A 24,898-nucleotide genomic window follows, 5' to 3' on the forward strand; every position below is an offset into this window, starting at 1 on the left:
TCCGGGGGCGGAGCAACCCCGCCCCGCCCCGCCAGCCCTCTCCTCCCCCTTCCCCCGCCTCGACCCCTAAGGGTGGGCGAGATAGGTCCTTTCCAGCGACGGATTCCCCAGGATGGACATCGAGGTGGCGTGCTGGGAGTCAATATTGTTCGGTCCACTTTGTCAGTTCCTGTCATCAGCTGTAGCCACATTCCTTGACTTTTGCATCCTACCTAACCCCTCCCTATTAACTCGCTTTTTGTTGCTGTCTAGGTCACCGTGCCTGGGAAAGAATGGACAGGGAAAACGGTAATGGGGCTCCTTTATTTATTAAATTACTGCCTACTGCTAGGAGATGAAAGGAGACGGAGGCTTATTTAATTTTTTTTTCTTTTAATTCTGTCCCCATCTGGAGTCTCTTATCCTAGTCTTCCTCCCACCTATACCCCCAGATGTCTGGCCTTTGATTGCTAAGAATGCACAGTTTTCTCACAGCCTAACTAACCTAACAAACCTTCACCTTTAAAGGGGGGAAGTTTGCAGGACAAAGTGTAATCGTTTCCATCTCACAAAAAGCCAAATTGAAGGATCTTTTCTTCAAGGAGTTTTTACCTGAGATGGGGAAATAAAATCGGAAAGGAGTGATGTAAAGCTTAAGGCAATAAATCCTAGCCATCAAATCAGTGATAGGAAAAGTAAGTTAATTCAAAGAAAAGAGAGATGATTTTGACCTGGAGTGGTTAGATAAGGGCTTCATGAAAGAGTGAGGAGAAACCAAGGTCTGAAATAATAATAGTGACGACAACAATGATAACATCAGGTTATTGATCTTTACTATGTACCAGATACTGCACCACGCACTTTATGTATATTATCTCATTTAATTATACAACAACCTCTAAGGTAGGGAGGTGTTGTTATTAGTTTTACTGTCCATTGGAGGCTCTGAGAAGGAAAGAAATTTAGTTCAAGGTCTTCCACCAAGTCAGCAGAGGAGTTGGCTTTGCCCTTGGTTGGACTTCAGAATTATATTCCTAATCATTAAGCTACTTTGGCGGAAAGAGAGGAAGAGGGCATTACAGGCTAAGTAAAGCCCTGCGGTGGAAGGCATGCTGAATAGCTCTGGGAACAGTGAGTTGCCAGACGTGTTAGGCTGGAATAAGGTACTGAGGTCTAGGAGCATCAGGAGATAAAACTGAGAATGATTCTTGGAGTCAGGCAGCTGACAATGGTGATTCCTAGGAAAGAAATTACATGCTCCAAGAGAATAAGCATTTAGAAAGATGGGTCTTCTGCCAATGCAAAGGATGGAACAGTGAGAGCAGAGCCTGGGAGAAGGTCAAGAGGCAGGACTGCTTAAGTTGTGCTTTGTGGTATTTTGGTTGGAAGCTACATAGGGCATTTTGTAGGAAATGGTCACATCATGATAAAAGACAGTGGATGAGTAAGTGTCAATATCAGTACCAATGAAATGAGAAATTGTACATAATGTGTTTAGCAACAGTGCTTGGCACAGAGTAGCCACGTAATAAGTGAACACTGAGAGAAAGAGAGAGAGAGAAAGAGAGAAGACACTGGTGGTTGGGAAAAGCTGATTTCAATGACACAATTTTGTTTCTTCAGTTCACCATCCCTAGAAATTTATGCCCAGAGCTGCTGGGCTTATAGAAATGTTTCTGGCCCATTATGTGTGTTGTTAGCATTATTATTACATAACATTTATTGGGTTTAGAAAGCACAGAGGTATAGCCCTGGCATGACAGCTCACGTCTGTAATCCTAGCACTTTGGGAGGCCCAAGTGGGTAGATTACCTGAGGTCAGGAGTTCGAGACCAGCCTGGCCAACATGGTGAAATCCTGTCTCTACCAAAAATACAAAAATTAGCCGGGTGTGGTGGCGGGTGCCTGTAATCCCAGCTACCCGGGAGGCTGAGGCAGGAGAATTGCTGGAACCCGGGAGACGGAGGCTGCAGTGAGCCGAGATTGCGCCACTGCACTCCAGCCTGCGTGACACAGTAAGACTTTGTTTGGCCCTTTGTTTTTGTGAATGTGAACTAAAAATAAAATCCCATGCCCCCCACCTACTGAATGAACCCCCTCTGGGCCAAGCAGACCCCAGAAAAACCTTAAAGACTTAGTTTTCAGCCATGATGGGATGGCAAATCAGACATGCCTCATTACATCCTCGCCCTTTTAGAGTTTAGACACAACTGAGCAGCCTTACTGTTAATACAGAGATCACAAGACTGACAGAACAGATTCTTTGTGGCAATACGATAACAAATTATAAACAGGATCTAAGGCCATGCCAGGAAGGGTTAAGTCACCCACCCTTACACTTAAAGAAAAAATCTATGTTTTAACTGCCACAAAGTTTTTTTGTTTTCTCCAGCAGCTAAACAAGCAGTGGCTTGAAGATAAGCAATATTTTTGTTTTTGTTTTCCCCAGCCCTGCTCAAAGAAGATAGGGAACATGGCTTGGGCACAGTGGCTCACACCTGTAATCCCAGCACTTTGGGAAGCCAAGGTGGGCAGATCAGGTGAGGTCAGGAGTTTGAGACCAGCCTGGCCAACGTGATGAAACCCCATCTCTACAAAAAAATACAAAAATTAGCCGGGCGTGGTAGCATGTGCCTGTAATCCCAGCTACTCAGGAGGCTGAGGCAGGAGAATCACCTGAACCAGGGAGGTGGAGGTTGCAGTGAGCCAAGATCGTGCCACTGTACTCCAGCCTGGGCAACAGAGTGATTCTCTCTCACTCACTCTCTCTCTCTCTCTCTCTCTATATATATATATATACACACACACATATATACATATATACATATCTATGTATCTATATAGATATGTATATGTATCTATGTATCTACATAGATACGTATATGTGTGTGTGTGTATATATATATATAAATTTTTTTTGAGACAAAGTCCCTCTCCGTCACCCAGACTGGAGTGCAGTGGCATGATCTCAAGTGATTCTCCTGCCTCAGCCTCCCAAGTAGCTGGGATTACAGGTGCATGCCACCATCCCTGGCTAATTTTTGTACTTTCAGTAGAGATGGGGTTTTGTCACGCTGGCCAGGCTGGTCTCGGTCTCGAACTCCTGACCTGAGATGATCCACCCGCCTCAGCCTCCCAAAGTGCTGGGATTACAGGCATGAGCCACTGTACCCGGCTGCAGATAGGCAATATTAAAACAATTACAACTCATCCAAATCACAGATATTGACTAACCGACCCCTTGTTCCACCAGCCATAACTACAGCTTGATTGGACAAGAGACTGATTTCAATAACTTTCTCCTGATAAGACTACCAACTATAGGATGGTTCTGGCTGACTTACAGAGGTTGCACACTTGCATGCCTTCATGTCCTGAAAAGACCTTTTGATGTATCAGGCTGAATTGTAATATATTTAAATGTTGCAACCACCCCAAAATGAACATGAGTTGTATGTAACATGCATGTTTGTTAAATACACATGCATCAGGACCACTTTCATGAATATTCATAGCTTCTTCTCTCACCTGTTGAATATGTATATTTAGCCAACCTGTTGAGCATAAAGCTCCTACCCCAACCCTCCTCCTTCAAAGTGCCTGTCTCTGATCTTGGCCAAGGCATGTGATATGGTTTGGCTCCATGTCCACACCCAAATCTCTTCTTATAGCTCCCATAATTCCCACATCTTGTGGGAGGGACCCAGTGGGAGATGACTGAATCATGGAGGTGGGTCTTTCCCCTGCGGTTCTGATGATAGTGAATGGGTTTCACGAGATCTGATGGTTTTAAAAATGGGAGTTGCCCTGCACAAGCTCTCTCTTTGCTGTTGCCATCCATGTAAGATGTGACTTGTTCCTCCTTGCCTTTCACTATGATTGTGAGGCCTCCCCAGCCACGTGGAACTGTAAATCCAATAAGCCTCTTTCTTCTGTAAATTGCCCAGTCTCAGGCATGTGTTTATAGACAGCATGAAAATGGAATAATACAGCATGCTTCCCAGCATACGATCCCACCTTGCAGGCTGTAACCTCGTATAAGAAAGTCTCTTCTTGTCTAAATTTATAAATTGTGTGTGTTTTTTTTTTAAGTTAAGGAGAAAAAAGCAAAACCAAATACTCATCAACTAAAAGAGATATGAAATAAGAAAGCCAGATATTTATTGCTTCCATAGTAAATTCAGGAATTTAGCCCTGATTAAATAGAAATCTTATTTCTGACGCCTGCATTACTAGAAAGTTTATTAATCTTCTTTAAGTCATTATTATAATAGTAATTTCATTATTTTAACAATGACAAAATAAGAAACCTCAATAATAGGAATTCACTCCAGTGAATCCTGTAGAAACAGGACAACTCTGCAAATCATCTCAAATCATCTTCCGTATAAAGCTTTGGTTCACATCACCCAGGTCCTCAGTAAAGTGGCACTGAGAAAACTAGTCTTGGTTGCATCAGTTCTTTTGAGACCAGAGGCACAGAGAACTAACTGTCCCAAGCCTCCAATAATAAGTATTATTAATAAGTAGCATATTATTATGTATTATTAAGGTTTATTTTATTATTATTAAAATAATGAAATTATAATTATGACTTAGCAGAAAGAAGATTAATAAACTTTCTAGTAATGCAGGGGTCAGTATTGAGAAAGCTGGTGTAAATCTCTTTTCCCTGCCCTTCCCTGAGACCTTGTCCTGGGACAAGCCTGGGGGCCATGTAAGCTCCTGTGCCTGAGCCTCTGGAAGTTCCCTGCTAACCCCTAACAGACCCTGCGAAGGAGGTGGTTACTTACATCCCCCTAGACTTCTGCCACTACCACAGTGAAAATGACAGCAGGGTAGAGCTGTACCATAGTGAGGTACTCACCTATGGCACAAAATTTATGGGATTCACTCAGTAGTCATGATAAATATTAAACTAAAACATCTAAATGCAATATTTAAAATAAAAATCAATGCCAAAAAATCCACAATGAACAGAGTATAAAAATTTTCAACAAAGACGGCTCAGGATTACTGATTTTTCCTTTTGCTGTAGATGCCAATATAGCTCCTCACGAAATTTTATATTTACATTTTATTTTAAAATGTAAAAATATTGTATGAAAGTCTTTATTTTGACTATTGAGTTGGCTTCACCTTGAATGCTGCAGCCAAGGCGGGTGTCTCATTCCCCTTATCCCTAACCTCTGTCGTCCTAGAGTTGGGGGACTGAGTGGTGGGCCAGGAGAAGCAAGGGATGAAATATCTGGGAAGCCTGAGAAGGGTGGTCTGGGGCTCTTGGGAGCATGCGCGGGGTGGGGCGGTGGGGTGACCGAGGTGGCGCTCCCGGCTCCTCCGCGCGCCCCCGGCACCTTCCGCGCGTCCCCGGCTCCCCAAGCTCCCATCCCGGTCTGCCCTGCGCGCCCCCGGTTCCCCGCCTCCTGGTGTGCCTCTGGCAGGTCTGCGCAGGATCAGGCTACAGACCCGCCCGCGGGCGGCTGCGCGGCGGGCCATTGGGGAGGGTGTTGGGAGGAGGAGCCCCAACCAGATGGACGGGCGCCCCGCAGCGGCGGAGGCGGCTGCGAGGCTTGAGCAGTGAGTGCTCGGGAGCACTCCAAGCAGTCTGGTCATCTCTGAAAATATGCCATTCCAGCCAAAGCCTTGATAAAATAGCCAGTGTATCTAATTATGTCCAGTTAGAAAATAAAACAGATCCTTATTGAACTTATGCAAATAACTATTTTGCCATAAATTAAGAATACTCGCAGTTTCCAAATTTTGGAGAAATCCAGTAGTGAGAAAGGCAAATGCTTCAAATTTGCCCACAAAGGTATATTTACCCAATTTTTGTAAGCTATGAATAGCTCAAAAGAAAAAAGTTTTATTAATCTGGAAGCAAAACATAAAAAGAATCAGCAATGTTTCAAGCAAAAAAGTTATTAAAAATCATCTTGGTCTTCTATCAGTTTAGTCCCATGTAGTTAATTATTATTGCACTTGATGTTGGGTTAGCAACCCTCGTGAATGCATCAGCTTTCTTATTAGAGCCCTGGAAGTTTTTACCAACTCCAATGGTGTGATCTCCAAAGTTATCAGAAACCTGGATTTATGAGTACTTGTCATAGTTCTTTCCATGAAGTTCCTTAAAGAAGAAGCAAATTTTGGACTGTAGCTGATTATAAACCACTTTTTGAAAAGAATCAAAGTAAAACAATAATTGAGAGGGACAAATCTCTTAGAATAGACATGGTTGAAGACACAGTTGTTTCTTTTTTTTGTTTTTTTGTTTTTTTTGAGACAGAGTCTCACTCCATCACCCAGGCTGGAATGCAATGGCGTGATCTCAGCTCACTGGAACCTCCACCTCCTAGGTTCAAGCAACTATCTTGCCTCAGCTTCCCAAGTAGCTGGGATTACAGGTGCCTGCCACCACGTCCAGCTAATTTGTTGTTGTTGTTGTTGTTGTTGTTTTAGTAGAGGGTTTCGCCAAGTTGGCCAGCCTGGTCTTGAACTCTTGACCTCAGGTGACCCACCCGCCTCGGCCTCCCAAAGTGCTGGAATTACAGGCATGAGCCACTGCACCCAGCCTAAAGACACAATTGACAAGGAAATTTGATTATTTATGTGGCATACAATTTAACGTCATTATAATGGTTACTGATAACATATACCAAGACATATCAGAATTGTAGGAATTTCTTACAATTTTGGAACATACTTTAATAACACATTTATATAAATATAACTCAAAGAAAGTCGAGCACCATTTCTTATTTGCCAGTGCTTCCTATATAATTTTAACATATTAAATAAGCCTACTATGTCTCTCTTGGACATCTAGGAGTTCCTTTTGGAAAATACTTAATTTTAGGCCGGGTGCAGTGGCTCACTCCTGTAATCCCAGCACTTTGGAGGCAGAGGCGGGTGGATCACGAGGTCAGGAGATCGAGACCATCCTGGTTAACACGGTGAAACCCTGTCTCTACTAAAAATACAAAAAATTAGCTGGGCATGGTGGCAGGTGCCTGTAGTCTCAGCTACTCAGGAGGCTGAGGCAGGAGAATGGCGTGAACCCGGGAGGTGGAGTTTGCAATGAGTCGAGATCACGCGCCACTGCACTCTAGCCTGGGTGACAGAGCAAGACTCCGTCTCAAAAAAAAAAAAGAAAAAAAGGAAAATACTTAATTTTAGAATTTGAAATTTGATTTTTGGAATTATGTCAAATATTAAAGGCTTAAAACACTTCATCAAAATAGAATCCCAGGTCACTACAAAATAATGGTCATTCATTTACTCAAAGTGATAATTCAAAGATTTCAAATAGAAAAGCCTTTACTCTTTGTTAGAGAGGAAATCATTTTCCAAACAATCTTAAGACCTGTTTTTTGGTAGAGTTTGAGACGGTATGATATAACAGAAATATGTATATGGTCTTCATCCCTTGTTCCTGGCACAGAGTTCCCACAGTCCTTGGAATTTCTGGAATGAATAGAATGTCTTTTCTTATTCAAAACTTGACCATACCTGAGTTTATGCTAATGAGGTGACTCCAGGAAGGCCCTTAGATAGCTTGAGGATAGGTGCTGGTTGCCAGACGAATCAACCATGTGATAAGGATTGAAACTTTCATCCCATATCCTCACCCCTGATCTCCAGGAGGGAAGGAGACTGGAGATTGAGTTCAGTCACCAAAGGCCATTGCTTTAACCAATCATGATTACATAATGAAGTCTTGATACAAACTCTTGAACAATGAGATTTGGAGAGCTTCTGGGTTGGTGAACACATCGGTGTGCTGGGAGGGTGGCACACTGGAGAGGGCATAGAAGCTCTGTGTCCCATGCCCCTTGCCTTGTGCCCCTCTTCATTTGCCTATTCATTTGTAATAAACTGTAATTGTAAATGTAGCACTTTCCTTAGTTCTGTGAGTTGTTTTTAGCACATTATCAAACCAGAGGAACAATTGTGGGAGTCCTAACATTTGTAGTTATCCAGGCAGAAGTGCAGGTACCCTGTATTCCCTATTTGCGGCTGTGTCTAAAGTGGGTGCAATCTTGTGGGATTGGTTCTTTAACCCGTGGAGTCTGTGCTAACTTATAAGCTTAAGCAACAAATGAGTCAAATAAAAAATCACAAGGGAAATTAGAAAATACTTTGTAGTGCTAGAATTGAATTCAATTGTAGGACACCCAGTTGCGGTGTCAGAGAATAGGACAATTGGTTGTTTATTTAAAAACCAAACAGGAGGACCAATGTAAATTATTCTTTAGATGTTTGGTGGAATTCACCATTGAAGCCATCTTATCCCAGCCTTTTCTTTGCGGAGAGGTTTTTAGTTATTAATTAAATATCTTATTATAGGTCTATTCAGATATTTTACTTGTTCTTGAGTTAGTTTTGTAGTTTGTGTGTTTCTAGAAATGTGTACTTTTCATCTAGGTTATGAATTGTGTCCTTTTCATCTAGGTTATCAATTGCCCTACATTTGTTCATAGTATTCTCTTGTAATCTTTTTTTATTTTTGTAAGATTGGTAGTAATGTCTTCTCTTAGTTTCCTGATTTTAATAATTTGAGGCTTCTTTCTTCTTATTTTGGTCAGTCAATATAAAGGTCTTTGACTTGTGTTGATCCTTGAAAGGGATTGTATAGTTTCCCTGGTCTATTGTTTTTACATTCTCTATTTATGTCTGTTTTAGTCTTTATTATTTCCTGCCTTCCACCGGCTTTGGGTTTGGTTTGCTCTTCTTTTTCCAGTGTTTAAGGTGGAAGACTAGATTATTTATTTGAAATAGTTTTAAATGTAAGAATAAATGTGAAAAAGCTAAACTGCTTTTCTTATATCTCATAAGTTTTGGTATACCATATTTTTGTTTTCATTCATGTCAAAGTATTTTCTAAATTCCCTTATGATTTTTTATTTGACTCATTTGTTGCTGAAGCTTGTATTGTCTAATTTATACATATTTGTGTATTTTCGGATTTCCTTCTGTTACTGATTTCTAATTTTGTTCCATTGTAGTCATATAAGATGCTTCATATTATTTCAGTTTTTTATAATTTATTAAGACTTGTTTTGTGGCCTAATTAATGGTCTGTCCTGGATAATCTTTTTATGTACACTTGAGAAAAAAATGTGTATTTTGTTATTGTTGGATAGAGTATTTTATATATACCTTTAGTTCAGGTGGTTTATTTTGTTGTTCATATCTTATATTTGTTTGATCAGTGTAGTTGTTCTTAAATTATTTAAAGTGGGGTATTGACATCTCCAACTACTATTGTTGAAATGTTCATTTTTCCCTTAAATCTGTCAGTTTTTGCTTCATATATTTTAGGGCTGTGTTATTAGGACCATATATGTTTGTTACTGTTGTATCTTCTTCATGAATTAACCCATTTAATAGTATATAATGTCCTTCATCTCTTATAACAGTTTTTATCTTAAAGCCTATTTTGTCTAACATTAGTAGAATCATTCCAGCTCTCTTTTGGTTACTGTTTGCATTGAATATATTTTTCTGTCTTTTAAACTTTTAATTTATTTGTGCCTTTAAATTTAAATTGAATCTGTTGTAGGTAGCATATGGTTGGATCATGCTTTTTAAAATCCATTCTGCCAATCTCTATCCTTTAATTGGAGCAGTAATTTATTTATATTTAATGTAATCACTGATAGGGAAAGACATACTTCTACCATTTTGTCATAAGAATGTCATAAGAATTTACATATTAGGTGCAAACTTACCCTCTACCTCCTCACTCAGGTGGCACCCTCTTTTCTGTCAAAGTGAGAGTTGAAGCCAGCTGGGCTACTGGCTCAGGTGGCCAGCTTTTATTCCCTTATTTGGCCCCGCCCACATCCTGCTAATTGGCCCATTTTACAGAGCGCTGATTGGCCCATTTTACAGAGTGCCGATTGGTCCATTTTACAGAGTGCTGATTGCCAGCTGGGATTCTGGGTTGAGTGGGGACTTGGAGAACTTTTGTGTCTAGCTGAAGGATTGTAAACACACCAATCAACACTGTGTAAAATTGCACCAATCAGCACTCTGTGTCTAGCTAAAGATTGTAAATGCACCAATCAGCACTCTGTAAAATGGACCAATCAGCACTCTGTAAAATGGACCAATCAGTGTTCTGTAAAATGGACCAATTAGCAGGATGTGGGTGGGGCCAAATAAGGGAATAAAAGCTGGCCACCAGAGCCAGCAGTGGCAACCTTGGATCCCCTTCCACACTGTGGGAACTTTTTTCTTTTGCTCTTCAGAATAGATCTTGCTGCTGCTCACTGTTTGGGTCCGCACTACCTTTATGAGCTGTAACACTCACCACCAAGGTCGTCGGCTTCATTCCTGAAGTCAGAGAGACCATGAACCCGCTGGGAGGGACAAACAACCTGGATGTGCCACCTTTAAGAGCCATAACACTCACTACAAAGGTCTGCGGCTTCTCTCCTGAAGTCAGCAAGACCACAAACCCACTGGAAGGAAGAAAGTCTGGACACATCTGAACATCTGAAGGAACACCCCCAGACACACCATCTTTAAGAACTGTAACACTCACCGCGAGGGTCCACGGCTTCTTTCTTGAAGTCAGCAAGACCAAGAACCCACTGGAAGGAACCAATTCTGGACACAAAAGCATCTTACAAATATGCTTTTTGCTCAGACTTATAATTTCATCTTTTTTTCCAGTAATCTGAACTCAGTCTTGAAGTCTTACAATGACAGTTCAGAACCTTACCTCTTAAATATGTTTCTTATTTCCTCATATATATTCATAAACTGTTATACATATTTAATTTAGTATTTAGAGGAATCTCAGCATCAAGTTTGTTTCTCTGAGGATGTATGTCCTTTCAACTGATAATATATTCCTTATCCTTTTTCCACTGTTGAGTCCTAGGCTACATTTCCTATCACAACTTTGCTTTTTCATTGGTTATATAGAATAAATGGTATGAGGAATAATCAGCATTGGTTTCTTGTTCGCATCAGATGACAGGAAGACAGATGATATGGACATCAGCTTTCCCAAAAGGATTTTCCAAAGCTGTAATTATCAACACAAACTGTTTCAAGAAATCAGGAGTAGTATACTTTATGCTAAAAACGGAGGGTTTGTGAGAATAATGTTACAGCTTTTAATTTTCTCTGTTTAATTTTATCAACTTGGGAGACTTTTGTTATCCTGGGACAGTTCATCTCATATAAAGCATGCAAACGTTATCTTTTTCATCACAGATTGGAATAATACTTTTAAAAACTTTCTCCTTTATTCATTCCTGCTGTTACCCATTTACAACCTTGGGATGAGCATCAGCAAATACTATGATATCCAAGAGGTGAATATGTTGTGTTCCTGTTGAAAAGTATTCGTAACTCCATAAATTACAGTAAAGAAAGTGAGTATCTGAGGCTCTACAAATCTCATCAGAGCTACTGGTGGTCAATTACTTATTACATGTGAATAATTCTAACTACATTACTGTGAATCTTGACAATAACTCAAGTTATATGTTATCCTCATTTTGAAAAAAACTAAAGCTTACACAATGTAAAAACTTGCTCAACATCACAAAATTTGTACAAGGTAGCACTAAGATTCAAAGCTTATATGCATAATGCATTTTCTCTGTGGGAAAGAATCTCTGTGATTAGTATCTATATTGTATTATACATTAATCTCAATAGAGGGGAAAGCACTTGAAAAAATTTAACACCCTTTTATGATGAATCTTCTCAACATCTTTGCATGTGCTTGTTTGCCACATGTGTATCATCTTTGGTGAAGTGACCGGTGAACTTTTCTTTCATTTATTGTTGAATTGGTCTTTTTTCTTACTATTGGGTTTTGAGAATTCTTTGTACATTCTGAATATCAGCCCTTTATCTAGTAAGCCATTTGCAAATATTTTGTCCCAGACTATGGCTTTTTATTTTCTTCAAAGCATCTTTTAAGAACCAAACGTTTTTAATTGTGGTGAAGTTTATCATTTGTTAGTGAATTGTGCTTTTAGTGCTATATCTAAAAAACTTTGCCCAATACAGAGTCACAAAAGCTTGATTGGATGCCTTCTTCTAGAAGTTTTACTTAAGAGAAATGAAAGCTTATGAGCATAGAAAGACTTGTATGCAAATATTCATAAATAGCTTTAATTGTAAAGGCCAGAAATGGAAAATAACCCAGTGTCCATCAACATGTGAATGGGTAATCAAACTGTGAAGTATTCATACAGTGGAATACCCTCAGCAATAAAAATGAATGATCTACCAAAAAAGAGACTTTTCAGCAAAGGAGGACTAGAATGAAACATCTTCACTTTGAGTAAGGAAATGTAGAAATATCTATTGCTAATATCATTTTCAAGGCAATACCATTGTAGTAGCATGAAATACATAAAACATTTAGGGAAAATTTTTAAAAAGATGTGCAGTACCTGTGCACTAAAGACTGAAAACATTGCTGAGAAAAATTAAAGATGACTTGAGTTAATGGAGAAATATACCTTATTCATGGATCAGAAGACTCAATATTTTTAAATTGTCAATTGTCCCTAAATTGATTTATACGCTCAAAACAATCTCAATCAACATCCTAGAGGCTTTTTATTTTTGGTAGAAATTTAGCTGATTCTAAAATTTATATGGAAATTCAAAAGAACTTCATTATCCAAAAATATATATTTTCTTAATTGCAAGATTTTGGGCCAACTCATTTTAAAACTTACTATAAAACTACAGTAATTAAGACAATGTGGTATTAACATAGGTAGAGACATAGATGACAGATGGATGGATAGATAGATAAATAGATAGATAGAATAAGACACAGAATTCAAAAATAGATTCACACATGTATGGCCAATTGATTTTGGATTCAAAAGAACTTGATTATCCCAAACTATATTTTTTTAATTGCAAGACTTTGCACCAACTTATTTGAAACCTTATTATAAAACTACGATAATTAAGACAGTGTGGTATTAGCATGAGTAGAGACAGAGAAGATAAATGCATGGATGGATGGATGGATGGATGGATGGATGGATGAATAGATGGATAGGTAAGTAGATAGATAGATAGATAGATAGATAGATAGATAGATAGATAGATAGGATAAGATACAGAGTCCAAAAGTAGATTCATACATGTATAGTCAGTTGATTTCGGATGAAGTGCCAAAGTAATTCAAGTGAGAAAGGATAGTCATTTCAATTAGTGGTCATGGCCCTAACCTGTAAAAGCTTGTTTTTATTTAATACCTAGCAAACAGACAAACAAAATCCCTGTAACCTCTTAACTCTGTCCCAGTAAGAAGAAGGTTGTGAAAACTGTACATTCTAAAAGACAGCGTAGATTGAAACACCCACTTTTGATGCACCAATGGAAAAGCAAATCTGAGTGCTACAGGAGACAGTGAACAAGGGAGTCTCTCATAGAGAGCAGGTGAGGATTCTGCAGAAAAGAGAATACGGAACACAGTGGCAATGGCGGTAGATCCATCATGAGCTGGGAAATACTGAAAAAAATCTCTGAGAAATAGACCTAGTCAATCAAAATCCTGGTTATAGGGGAAATAAATAAAGAGGCTTGAAAATGTGCTAAGCTATAAATGTTAATCTTGAGAGGTATTAATTTGGAGGTTAGAGAGAAGCAACTTAGAAAATAGAAGTGTCCTTTAGAATTAGGGTAGCAAAGAGAAATAAGGACACGTCCAGCATAATTTAACTTCATACAGATATTAGCAAGAATCACAGAAGCGAGTCGCTTCATTGCCTTAGAAAAAGTTCTATTTGTTAAAGAAACTGCACTTCACTGTATTAATAGAAGAGGATGAATATGTACTAAGAAGCTTAGCCAACTAATCAAAATATTACCATTCATCCATTAAATCACTTGTTATTGTTGGTTCAGATAATCAATTTAATATGCCATGAGAAGGAAACAGAAGAATATCAAAATACTTCAATTGATGAAAATTCCTGTCCCTCACCTGCCAAAGGAAACTAACCACAAAGCAGAGGGAAATAGTAACTAAATATCAATATACAAGAAACTGGAGAACAATTTGTCAGCAAAATGGTAGAACAGGCATAACTTCTCATTCCCACCTCACAAAAACTTCAAAAATTAGCAGAAACTATCCAAACCAATTCTGTCAGGACTATGGAAAGCCATCAAAAGTTTATAGCAACCAAATGAATACTGAACCAATAAAAAAGTCACTTCAAAACAGTGGACAGTTTTGTGATGATTTTACACGTCCTTGGCCCTCTCCCTCCCTGGCACTGGAGTGGTAGAGGTCTTGAAGCGGGGGTAGTCTGCAGTCCCACTGTGGGACCATTTTCCCTGGCTCTGGAGGGTGCAGAGCAGAACTTATTCACAAATTATTTTCTTTTTTTAAAAAAAAATTACTTTAAGTTCTGGAATACATGTGCAGAACGTGCAGGTTTGTTACATAGGTATACATGTGCCATAGCGGTTTGCTGCACCTATCAACCTATCATCTAGGTTTTAAGCCCCACGTGCATTAGGTATTTGTCCTAATGCTCTCCCTCTCCTTCCCCGCCACCCACCGACAGGCCACAGTGTGTGATGTTCCCCTCCCTGTGTCCATGTGTTCTCATTGTCAACTCCCACTTATGAGTGAATACATGCAGTGTTTGGTTTTCTGGTCCTGTGTTAACTTTGCTGAGAATGATGGTTTTCAGCTTCATCCATGTCCCTGCAAAGGACATGATCTCATTCCTTCGTTTTTTTTTTTTTTTTTTGAGACGGAGTCTTGCTCTGTCGCCCATGCTGAAGTGCAGTGGTACGATCTCGGCTCACTGCAACCTCTACCTCCTGGGTTCAAGGGATTCTCCTGCCTCAGCCTCCCAAGTAGCTGGGACTAGAGGCACACGCCACCACGCCCAGCTAATTTTTTTGTATTTTTAGTAGAGACGGGGTTTCACCATGTTGGCCAGGATGGTCTCCATCTCCTGACCTCGCAATCCACCCACCTCAGCCTCCCAAAGTGCCGAGATTATAGGCATGAACCACCACACGGCCGATCTCATTCCTTTTTATGGCTGCATAGTATTCCATGGTATATATGCACCACATTTTCTTTATCCAGTCTATCATTGATGGACATTTGGGTTGGTTCCATGTCTTTGCTATTGTAAATAGTGCTGCGATAAACATACATGTGCATGTGTCTTTACAGTAGAATGATGTGTATTCCTTTGGGTGTATGCCCAGTAATGGGATAGCAGGGTCAAATGGCATTTCTGGTTCTAGATCCTTGAGGAATCACCACACTGTCTTCCACAGTGGTTAAACAAATTTACATTCCCACCAACAGTGTAAAAGTGTTTTTTCCTATTTCTCCACAGCCTCGCCAGCATCTGTTGTTTCTTGACTTTTTAATAATCTCCATTCTGACTGGCATGAGATGGTATCTCATTATGGTTTTGATTTGCATTTCTCTAATGATCAGTGATGTTGAGCTTTTTTTCATGTGTTTGTTGGCTGCATAAATGTCTTCTTTTTAGAAGTGTCTGTCATATCCCTTGCCCACTTTTTGATGGGGTTTTGGAATAGGTAGTTCTTTTTATGTCAGTTTTGCATGTCGTGCTTTTCAAGGAATTGGTCCATTTCATTTAAATTGTTAACTATAGTAATACAATGGTATAAAGTTATTTGTAATATCAAAAAAAGAAAATTAGGCCAGATGTGGTGCTTCACGCCTATAATCTCAGCACTTTGGGAGGCCGAGGTGGGTGGATCACCTGAGGTCAGGAGTTTGAGACCAGCCTGGCCAACATGGTGAAACTCTGTCTTTACTAAAAATACAAGATTAGCTGGGTGTGGTGGCACACGCCTATAGTCCCAGCTACTTGAGAGGCTGAGGGAGGAGAATCGCTTGAACCCAGGAGGTAGAGGCTGCAGTGAGCCGAGATCATGCCACTGCACTCCAGCCTGGGCAAGACAGAGCAAGACTCCATCTCAAAAAAAAAAAAGAAAGTTATTTTGTTGCACCCCGTCTCCTATATATGAAACTATTTCCAAAACCATAAGAAAATAAATCTCACTAAAACATGAACAAATTAAAAGATTATAATTGAACTCCATAGAAAAATATCGTAAGTAAAAGACCATTTTCCACAATGTTCAGCTAATTTTTGTATTTTTAGTAGAGACAGGGTTTCACCATATTGGTCAGGCTGGTCTCCAACTCTTGACCTCAAGAGATCCACCCGCCTTGGCCTCCCAAAGTGTTGGGATTAAAGGTGTAAGTCACTGCGCCCAGCTGGATTTTTTAAACTAAACATTTAAGAAACACTTTTCAAGAGCTAATAGTGTGGAAAATGTAAGGGAAATGGAGATTGGGAAAGAGAAAAATAGAAAAACAATCAAATGGAAATATAGATGAGAACTTGTCAGGGAGAAACAAGGCAATATCAATTCAAAACAATTATGAAAGCAGTCCACAAAGACAAAAAGCAAAACCACAGAACAAATACTAAAAACTATCATTCAAGAAAATTTCCTGAAATAAAAGAACACAAATCTACTCATTGAAAGGGCAACCAGTATACCTGAAAAAACTGACCCTTAATCACTAACACCAAGGAATATTCTAATAAACTACTTCACTTTAATAATAAAATAGGGCAGGGACATTTATATATGTAGACAAAAAAGACAAGTATTTTATAATAGAAAAAGTCAGATTGAGTGCAGACTTTGTAACAAGAAAGTCTTATGCTAGGAGAGCAATTCAGATGTTTAAGATACTCAATGAGGTCGGGCACTCCTGTAATCCCAGAACTTTGGGAGGCTGAGGCGCGCGGATCACTAAGTCAGGAGATCGAGACCATCCTGGCTAACACGGTGAAACCCTGTCTCTACTAAAAATACAAAAATTAGCCGGGCGTGGTGGCAGGCACTTGTAGTCCCAGCTACTCAGGAGGCTGAGGCAGGAGAATGGTGTGAACCTGGGAGGCGGAGCTTGCTGTGAGCCATATCGCGCCACCAACTCCAGCCTGGGCGACAGAGCAAGACTCCGTCTCTAAAAATAAAAATAAAAAATAAAGATATTCAATGAAAGAAAAACGCAAGCAAGGTTTTTACCTCCAGCCAAAGTGACCTTCAAGATTAAAAGTCACAAAAGGCCAGGGGCGGTGGCTCACGCCTGTAATCCCAGCACTTTGGGAAGCCAAGACAGGTGATCACCTGAGGTCAGGAGTTTGAGACCAGCCTGGTCAACATGGTGAAACCCCATCTCTACTAAAAATACGAAAAATTAGCTGGGCATGGTGGCACATGCATGTAACCCCAGCTACTCGGGAGGCTGAGGCATGAGCATCGCTTGATCCGGGAGGCAGAGGTTACAGTGAACCGAGATCTCACCATTGCACTCCAGCCTGGGCAACAAGAGCAAAACTCCATTTAAAAAAAAAGAAAAGAGTCACAAAGACTCATGAACACAAGGAATATTTTTTCTATTAGCTCTTCCTGAAGAATATACAAATGAAAAAAATTCCCATTAACTAAAAATTGATTGGCAGAGCTTGTGTGTAAGAACTAATGGTGGACATCGACTATACATGCCTCTAAAATTTGGGCTAAATGAAAGGTATCTGTGTGATAAAATATAACATAATTGATACATATTTTAAAAATGCATAAATGTTTCTGTATCATGAATATAACAATAAACAGAACCAACCAGAGTGGGGATATGTGCCGTGTGAGTGTCTTTACTTATGCATGTATGCAGATATGTGTATTTCCATTGACATGTAATTATAGAACAGTGTGGGAGAACTTCTATAGAACATATTGGTCCTCTCAATAAACATAGAAAGGCTTAATTCTCTGACTAGATGAAAAAAATATTTTTCAGATTGGCTAACAAGCAGAATTCAACTCTCTGTGGTATGTAAGAAACACAACTAAAGCAAACTGTATCACAGAGGTTAAAAATAAAAGAATGATCTTTATGTTCTCATGCTAGACCAATACTTGGCCTTTAGCAATGCGTTAAAAAATGTTTAAATCTTCTTACCAATTGATATGGCATTTAGCAGTGTCTGCCTTGTATAAGCAGATGCTTGTCCTGTTGCTCCCTGCAGGCACCTGTCTCTCCCCTGATGTTGAGTTGGGTGTTTGTCCAGTATTTGCCCAATCAGAGAACTGATAAGTTAAATAAAAGCTATTAATTTGCAGTTTGTCCAGCCTTTTCTTATGTGAAGAGTGAAAGGGACACTCACCAGTTCTGTGTACCTCCGAGGGAAAGCTAAAGCTGGCATAACCAATTTTACAAAAAGCAACGACCCAAAAATTCTACCTTTAGGTATATAGGTGAGATACTTGCATCCACTTCTGCCAAGAGATACATAAAATAATATTCAAATAAGTGATATTCACAAGAGTCAAACACTAAAAACAACCCATATATCTATTAGTAAACAAATGCAAAATATACAACATTCATATACCAGATTACTGTGCAGTAAGGAAAATGATGAATTATAATTACATGCAACATGAGTGAAGTTTCCAAACATAATATTGAGTGAAGCAGAAAGAAAGGAATGAATACTGGATGGTTCCATTCATATAAAGTTCAAAAGTAGAAAAATCGAAATCACAATTTTAGGGGTGCATGTGTAGATAAAAAGATAAAAAGGGAACTGTTAGGGAACTGCTCAAATAACAATAAAAGCAATGGCTACTTTTTATAGAGGACAGAAGCTGGGAAATAGCACATGGGAATGTATGGGTTATTGTTACTTGACCTGGATAGGGTGGTTTCGTGTGTATTTGCTTTAAGTAATTCATTAAGCTCGATGTTTGAAATATTTCATATTTATTTGTGTGATCATGAAGGCAATACATGCTTTAAGACTAACATTAAGAAAAATCCCACACCGTTACAAACGTGTTTTTTCAAACATTTTTAATCCCAGTTAATTTCATTTGCTATAATCTACAAATATGCAATAAAAGTGTAAATACAAATGTTTATTCTAAATTAGGAATAGACACCACCCTCTTTCCTCCTACTCCACCAGTGAATCGTTACTCACCTGTATAAGAAACTAGAGCAAGTGGCCTGACTTTGGTGATTTATACGTGATTTCCTGTTTCACACGTGAGGCTATTCTTACTATGATTATTCTTATTATGATTAATTCTTATTGTTATTAATCTTGCTCTTATTGTGATTATTCCTGTTGTCCTCCACACCAAACACACTGTACATGCCCACACACTGCCAGGAGGAAAACATCCTGGTTCAGATTCTCAGCACTGCGTTTAGGAATAAAGTCTCGTAGTAACATTAGGCTTTTAGTTGTGTTTTGTTTTTTTTATTTTATTTTTGACTTTTTGAGACAGAGTCTCACTCTGTCACCCAGGCTGCAGTTCAGTGGTGTGATCTCAGCTCACTGCAACCTCTGCTTCTTGGGTTCAAGCGATTCTCCTGTCTCAGCCTCCCGAGTAGTTTGCATTACAGGAGTGGACCACCACGCTCGGCTAATTTTACTGTTTTTAGTAGAGACAGGGTTTCGCCTTGTTGGCCAGGCTGGTCCCAAACTCCTGACCTCAGGTGATCCGCTCGCCTTGGCCTCCCGAAGTGCTGGGATTACAGGCGTGAGCCGCTGCACCTGACCACATTAGACTTTTAGAAGGCTCAGGTGATTTACATTGGGCAGGTGAACTGGCTAATATTTGTACCCTCAATCATTGCTATGAACTCCACATAATAAGACTAGTTCATGAGGAATAGATCTGCTGAAACCATTAACTATATCATGGATACCAAAGAGATTGGGTTGGCAGGTCATATCTCCTTTTGTATTAACCTCCTCTATCCACCCCTCCAAGTATATAATTAAGTAAATGTAGCAATATTTTGGCGATTTCAAATGAAGTGTGTAAGATTATTCACCTGTCCTATTATCCTTTCTTAGGTAGTGTCTTAAAACACAAGAACCAAGGGACCCTTAACTGCTACATTCCCAGCAAGGACTGGGGAAAGGTGATGGTAGAAATCTTGCCCTTGTAACACTGCATGTTAAGAGAGCACTAACGGTGGGGAGTATTTGGGATTCGGGCATTTGGAATGGGAGCCTGGCATTGTTGGGAGGAGCTGCAGCGTTAGGTTACTTTCCAAACACCCCTAGAGTTTAATTGCCTTGATTTCTTCCCCTAAATCCGACTATTAGTACATGTCCATCAAGAGAATGGGAACAGAGAATGGCCTCCGCTCACTTTCTCAATTCTCTGTTCTTCTGCCTTCTCACCTCCCCCTTCTGTGCCTTTTGTCCTCCAACATACACTTGATAGGAGTGGGGGAGTGGAGGAGAGGCTCATCTGAGTTGGGGGCTGAAGGGGAGATTGCAATGGTAACTGCGTTTTTGTTGCTGTTGTTAAAGGGGTTTGGCATTTTGGAGCAAGCTAAAGAGCAATTTGATTTAGAGGACTATTCCGTCAGTCAGATCACACTGGAACAGGTCTTCCTGACCTTTGCTAACCCAGGGAAATCATCGAGTGATGATAAAAACGAGGTGCCATGAGATTCCCTCTCAAAAAAAAAAAAAGAAAACAGAAAAAGAAAAAAAAAAAAAAAGAAATGCCCTACACGTGAGTCCCAATAAACTCATCTACTCATCAAGCTGGACTGGTCTGAGTCATTCTTTGGTCTGTTGGCTCCTTCCCAGTTTGGGGCGGAGGATGTTCTATACAGTCCTGGATTTTTCCCCAACCAGGAAGAGAACTCCTTGTCCTACAGTGTTCCTCTAGCGCCCTCTCCTGACAAAGCTTAACTTCGGAGCTGGAGCAAGTCGTACCCGGCATTGCAGGGGAGAGTGAATTTGGCCTGTGATCTAATCAGAACCTGCGATTCTAAACAGGAAGCTACACTGGACGCGAGAATTGGGGTGGCGCGCGCCAAGAGGAGCAAGCATTATAGAACTTGGGGAGCATGAGAAATACACGGAGGTGGAAACGCCGGAGTGGCTGGCGGGTAAAGGCAGCGGGCGCAGATGAAGCGGGCTGGGCGTCCCAGGCGCTGAACCGTCCCGGACAGAAGCCGCAGGGGCTGCACTGGCTGGAAAAAGGAACGCGAGGACAGCGCGCGTGGCGCGGGGTCTGCTCCAGGACGGAATCCTCTGGGTGGCCTGCATGAGGGGTTTGCAGGACCCCGGGCCTTTGGGAAGTTCTCTGCTAAACTCCAGTAGAGCCTGAGGAGCAGCGGCTCATGAATCTTCTTAAACTTCTGTCATCAGCGGCTGGGCCAGCTGAAGGTGACCATGGCACACGAGGGAGAGAGAAGCCTGCGAGAGGCGGAGAATTGTGGGGTCGTCCAGGAGGGTCGACAAGGCAAAGAACCTGAAGACCACCCAAAAGGGTACCTAGGTGGGGCCCTTTCAGGGACTTGGGGCGTAGGGTAGGGCACATGGGACGAGGTGGGTGAGCGCAAGGGACGAGATGGGTGTGCGCATGGGACGAGATGGGTGGGAGCAGCAGACGAGGTGGGTGGGGCGGTGGGTGAGGTCCCCGCCCCCAGACGGGCTGGCGGGGAAGCAGCGAAGAAGTAACGTTGGGCTGGTGGGGCAACAGGTGGGGCGCACTGGAGCTGCGGGATAACAGGTGGAACAAACGGGGGACTACACTCGTGGGCGCACGTGCGGAAGAGGGACTGAGCAGGCGCCTGCGTGCTCCCCTCGCGCACCGCCGACAGTTTCAACCGCACCTCCTCCGGCTCGCACAGCTGACTCCTACCGCTCCGTGCACTGCGCGCCCTCGGCCCTAGTGCAGCCAGCTCCCGGCCCGGTCCGCGCCAGGGCCAGGCTACAAACCTGCCCGCCGGCGGCTGGCGGTTGGGGAGAGCGTTGGGAGGAGTCGTCCCGCCCGGGTGGACGCGCGCCCTTCAGCGGCGGAGGCGGAGGCGGAGGCGGCGGCGAGGCCTGAGCGGTGAGTGCTGGGGAGTCCCAAACCGTCCTCCTTCTGCCAGCGTCCCCTTGCGCTGGCCGCTGCTCCCCGACGCCCGGGAGGCCCACCCGCTACCCGCGGTGGGCGCGCAGAGCCCAAAAAGGCGACCCCCAAACAAAACTCACGCATATGAATCTTCCAGAGACTTCCTCATCCGCCCCCCCGCAACACACACACACACACACACACACACACACACACACACACACACACAATCAAATCAAAGAGAAGCACTGTTAGGAATTTTATATTGGCTATGCAAAGTGCTTGAACGCACTGACTTTGGAGGCAAATACCTTGTCCCTAGTCCTGACTAGTCCAGAATTTATTTGCTGTGACCTATGGCAAATTGTTTGGTTTCTCTAAGCCTCCATTTCCTAAGGCTTATATCTGAAAATAACTATAAGAGGAAAGGATGCTATTGTATCCAACTCAGAGGGTGGTCCTGATACTTACATTGCGAGAGCATGTTAAGTGTTCCATAAATGGCAGAAGGGGCTGTGGAAGTTCAGTGATTATAGGTAGTTTAATTTGTCTTAGTTTTCCTTTGTGAAAGCATAAATTGCACCAGAGAAAGTCACATATGCAAGGAATACTTTATGCAAAGCTGTTGTCCTAGGGAAGAGAGACCAGAACTCAGTCTAAACTAACTCTGCTGAAACAAAGTGGGGCAGGGTTTTTAAGCTCTAGGATGAGAGTAGAAAGGTGCTGGAGGGCTGTCGGAAGCACACTGAGTTGTTTGCTGAGTTTACAAGTGTTTCCTCCGTGATTAGGCCAGCTGTGTTTGCTAATTCGCTCTCAGGGAAGTTAGGCTCCTACCCTCCCACAGAAACTGGGAAATAGGGGGACTGTCTTCCTTGATGATTGCATTTCAAAGGAATGGCTCCCAGGTCCTTGACAAAGATGATTCTGGTTTGTAAAACTAGTAAGAGGCTATTAAGAGTTACGGATATCTCAAGACAGAGAAAGAATTTACAGTGAAAAGCTTTCTAAAGAAAATGCTCTGTATTAGTCTGTTTTCACACTGCTGATAAAGACATATCCAAGACTGGGCAATTTACAAAAGAAAGAGGTTTATTGGACTTACAGTTCCACGTGGCTGAGGAGGCCTCACAATCATGGCAGAAGGTGAAAGGTACATCTTTGTACCTTTCACAGGGTCCCTCCCATAACACGTGGGAATTATGGGAGCTACAAGATGAGATTTGGGTGTGGACACAGAGTCAAACCGTATCATGCTCTAAGAAAAGAAAGTTTTGGGCCTAGAGTCAGGAAAAAGCCTTTTCAAGTCAAGCTGAGAACTTTAAGCCTGTCTTGGCTACCTCATTTTATGCAAAGTAGGCAGAAAATTTAAAAGAAAAGAAACATATATTTAAGTACAATTAAGAAAATTACAGTGTTTCAGTTAAAGCAGTTCAGTGCTTTTTAGAAAAGGAGCTGAAATTAAATAGTAAGTATAAATTTAATTCTAATAATTCACGGCTATGAACCATGTAATTGCTTTATTTCCAATAACTATTTGTTCTTTTGCAACTACAGTTCGGCAGGTTGCCCTAATAATTTTCAGGCATTTTAGGTTCATGCTCCTTCCAACCCTCCTTTTCCCTTACAAGGGTTGTATCCAAGTTATGAGGGATAAGGGTGGGGGGTGTTTCATATTTAGGACCAGGATGTTGATGCGTACTTATTCCTGGCCAGGCTCTTTTGGAGTCAGGACTCTTCTGCTATAAGGTCCGCCAAATCTATTTTGGGAATAGTGAAAGGGATGGGATGATGCTAAGGAGCTGGGCTTCGGCATTTCCTTATTGTGCATTATTTCCAATCCATTGTTTTACCCTGGAAAGGGTCAACTGAAAGAACTGGCCATTGTCTTTGTAGGTATTAAGTAGTGCTGTCTTCCCTGAGACCAAAAAATAAAAGATTGAATGAGGGATGGTACTGAATTGAAAACTTATGGTTAATATTCCAAAACATTACCCACTAAAAGAGCAAGAGAAAAAAGTTAGTGGGAGAGTGTTTCAGATGATTCCTTCTTCACAGGTTTACCTGTTCCCCCACCTGAAGAGTTAATTAGAAAAACAATACATGTACATTACATAAAATTCAAACTCTATAGACATACAATTTGTAAAATGTGTAAGTCCCCCATTTTCCACCTCCTGAGGACATACTATCAACAGATCTTCTACCATTTTTCTTTTCTATACGTATATATTTTTCCAAACAATGTGTTTATATCATGTATAATATTTTGCAGTTTACTTTTTCTACCTTAATAGTATATTATCCTCTCATGACAGTGTATCTATATCTATCCCTTCTTTGTAACAGAGGAACAGGATTTTATTGAAGGTATTGGCATGATTTATGTAATCATTCTTTCTGTTTTCATTTGATTGTACTGTTTTCCAGTGTTATCATGAACATCTTTCTGCCTGAATCTTTGTTTTGCTATGGTTTTGCTTTATGAACTTTGTTTCTAGGTTTGTTTGCTTTTTTTTTTTTATATAGCCTTTAAGACTTGGATCTGCTGCATAAATTCCTTTAAAGTTTGCAGACATGTATTGAGTGTATTGATCAGCTGCACTAAGGAGTAAGCACCTGATGTGAAGCCCCCTTCCGTGAAAAATCCTTTAAGAATGGCATAGTTGCAAAGTTGGAAGGCTGTGTAAATCACAAATTGATTTTACCCCATCACCACATCAGCCAAACATCTGCTCTGCCATTTTGATTAAGATTCGTCATGTATTTCATGCCTGTAATCCCAGCACTTTGGGAGGCCAAGGCAGTTGGATCACCTGAGGTCAGGAGTTTGAGACCAGCCTCATCAACATGGTTAAACCCCATCTCTACTAAAAACACAAAAAATTAGCCAGGCGTGGTGGCACGTGCCTGTAATCCCAGCTACTCGGGAGGCTGAGGCAGGACAATCGCTTGAACCCGGGAG

The 24,898-nt window shown here is 41.0% G+C and overlaps 1 protein-coding gene across 1 annotated transcript; it reads left to right on the forward strand.

The window, feature by feature from the left end:
- Positions 1-61: 61 nt before the first annotated feature.
- On the forward strand, positions 62-20,596 carry LOC129050709 (phospholipid-transporting ATPase ABCA3-like). The gene is made up of 3 exons (XM_054533575.1): positions 62-288; positions 19,929-19,996; positions 20,394-20,596. The coding sequence occupies exons 1-3, from the start codon at positions 273-275 to the stop codon at positions 20,532-20,534; spliced, it is 225 nt and encodes a 74-aa protein (XP_054389550.1). The 5' UTR covers positions 62-272; the 3' UTR covers positions 20,535-20,596.
- Positions 20,597-24,898: the final 4,302 nt, after the last annotated feature.

Source organism: Pongo abelii, chromosome 18 (genome assembly GCF_028885655.2).
Source record: "Pongo abelii isolate AG06213 chromosome 18, NHGRI_mPonAbe1-v2.0_pri, whole genome shotgun sequence".
Classification (NCBI taxonomy): domain Eukaryota; kingdom Metazoa; phylum Chordata; class Mammalia; order Primates; family Hominidae; genus Pongo; species Pongo abelii.

Excerpts from the sequence above, each read along its gene's own strand:
- LOC129050709 (XM_054533575.1), top strand. Across the intron at positions 19,997-20,393 it reads CCAGCAAGGACTGGGGAAAG|GGGTTTGGCATTTTGGAGCA; the intron begins GTGATGGTAGAA and ends CTGTTGTTAAAG.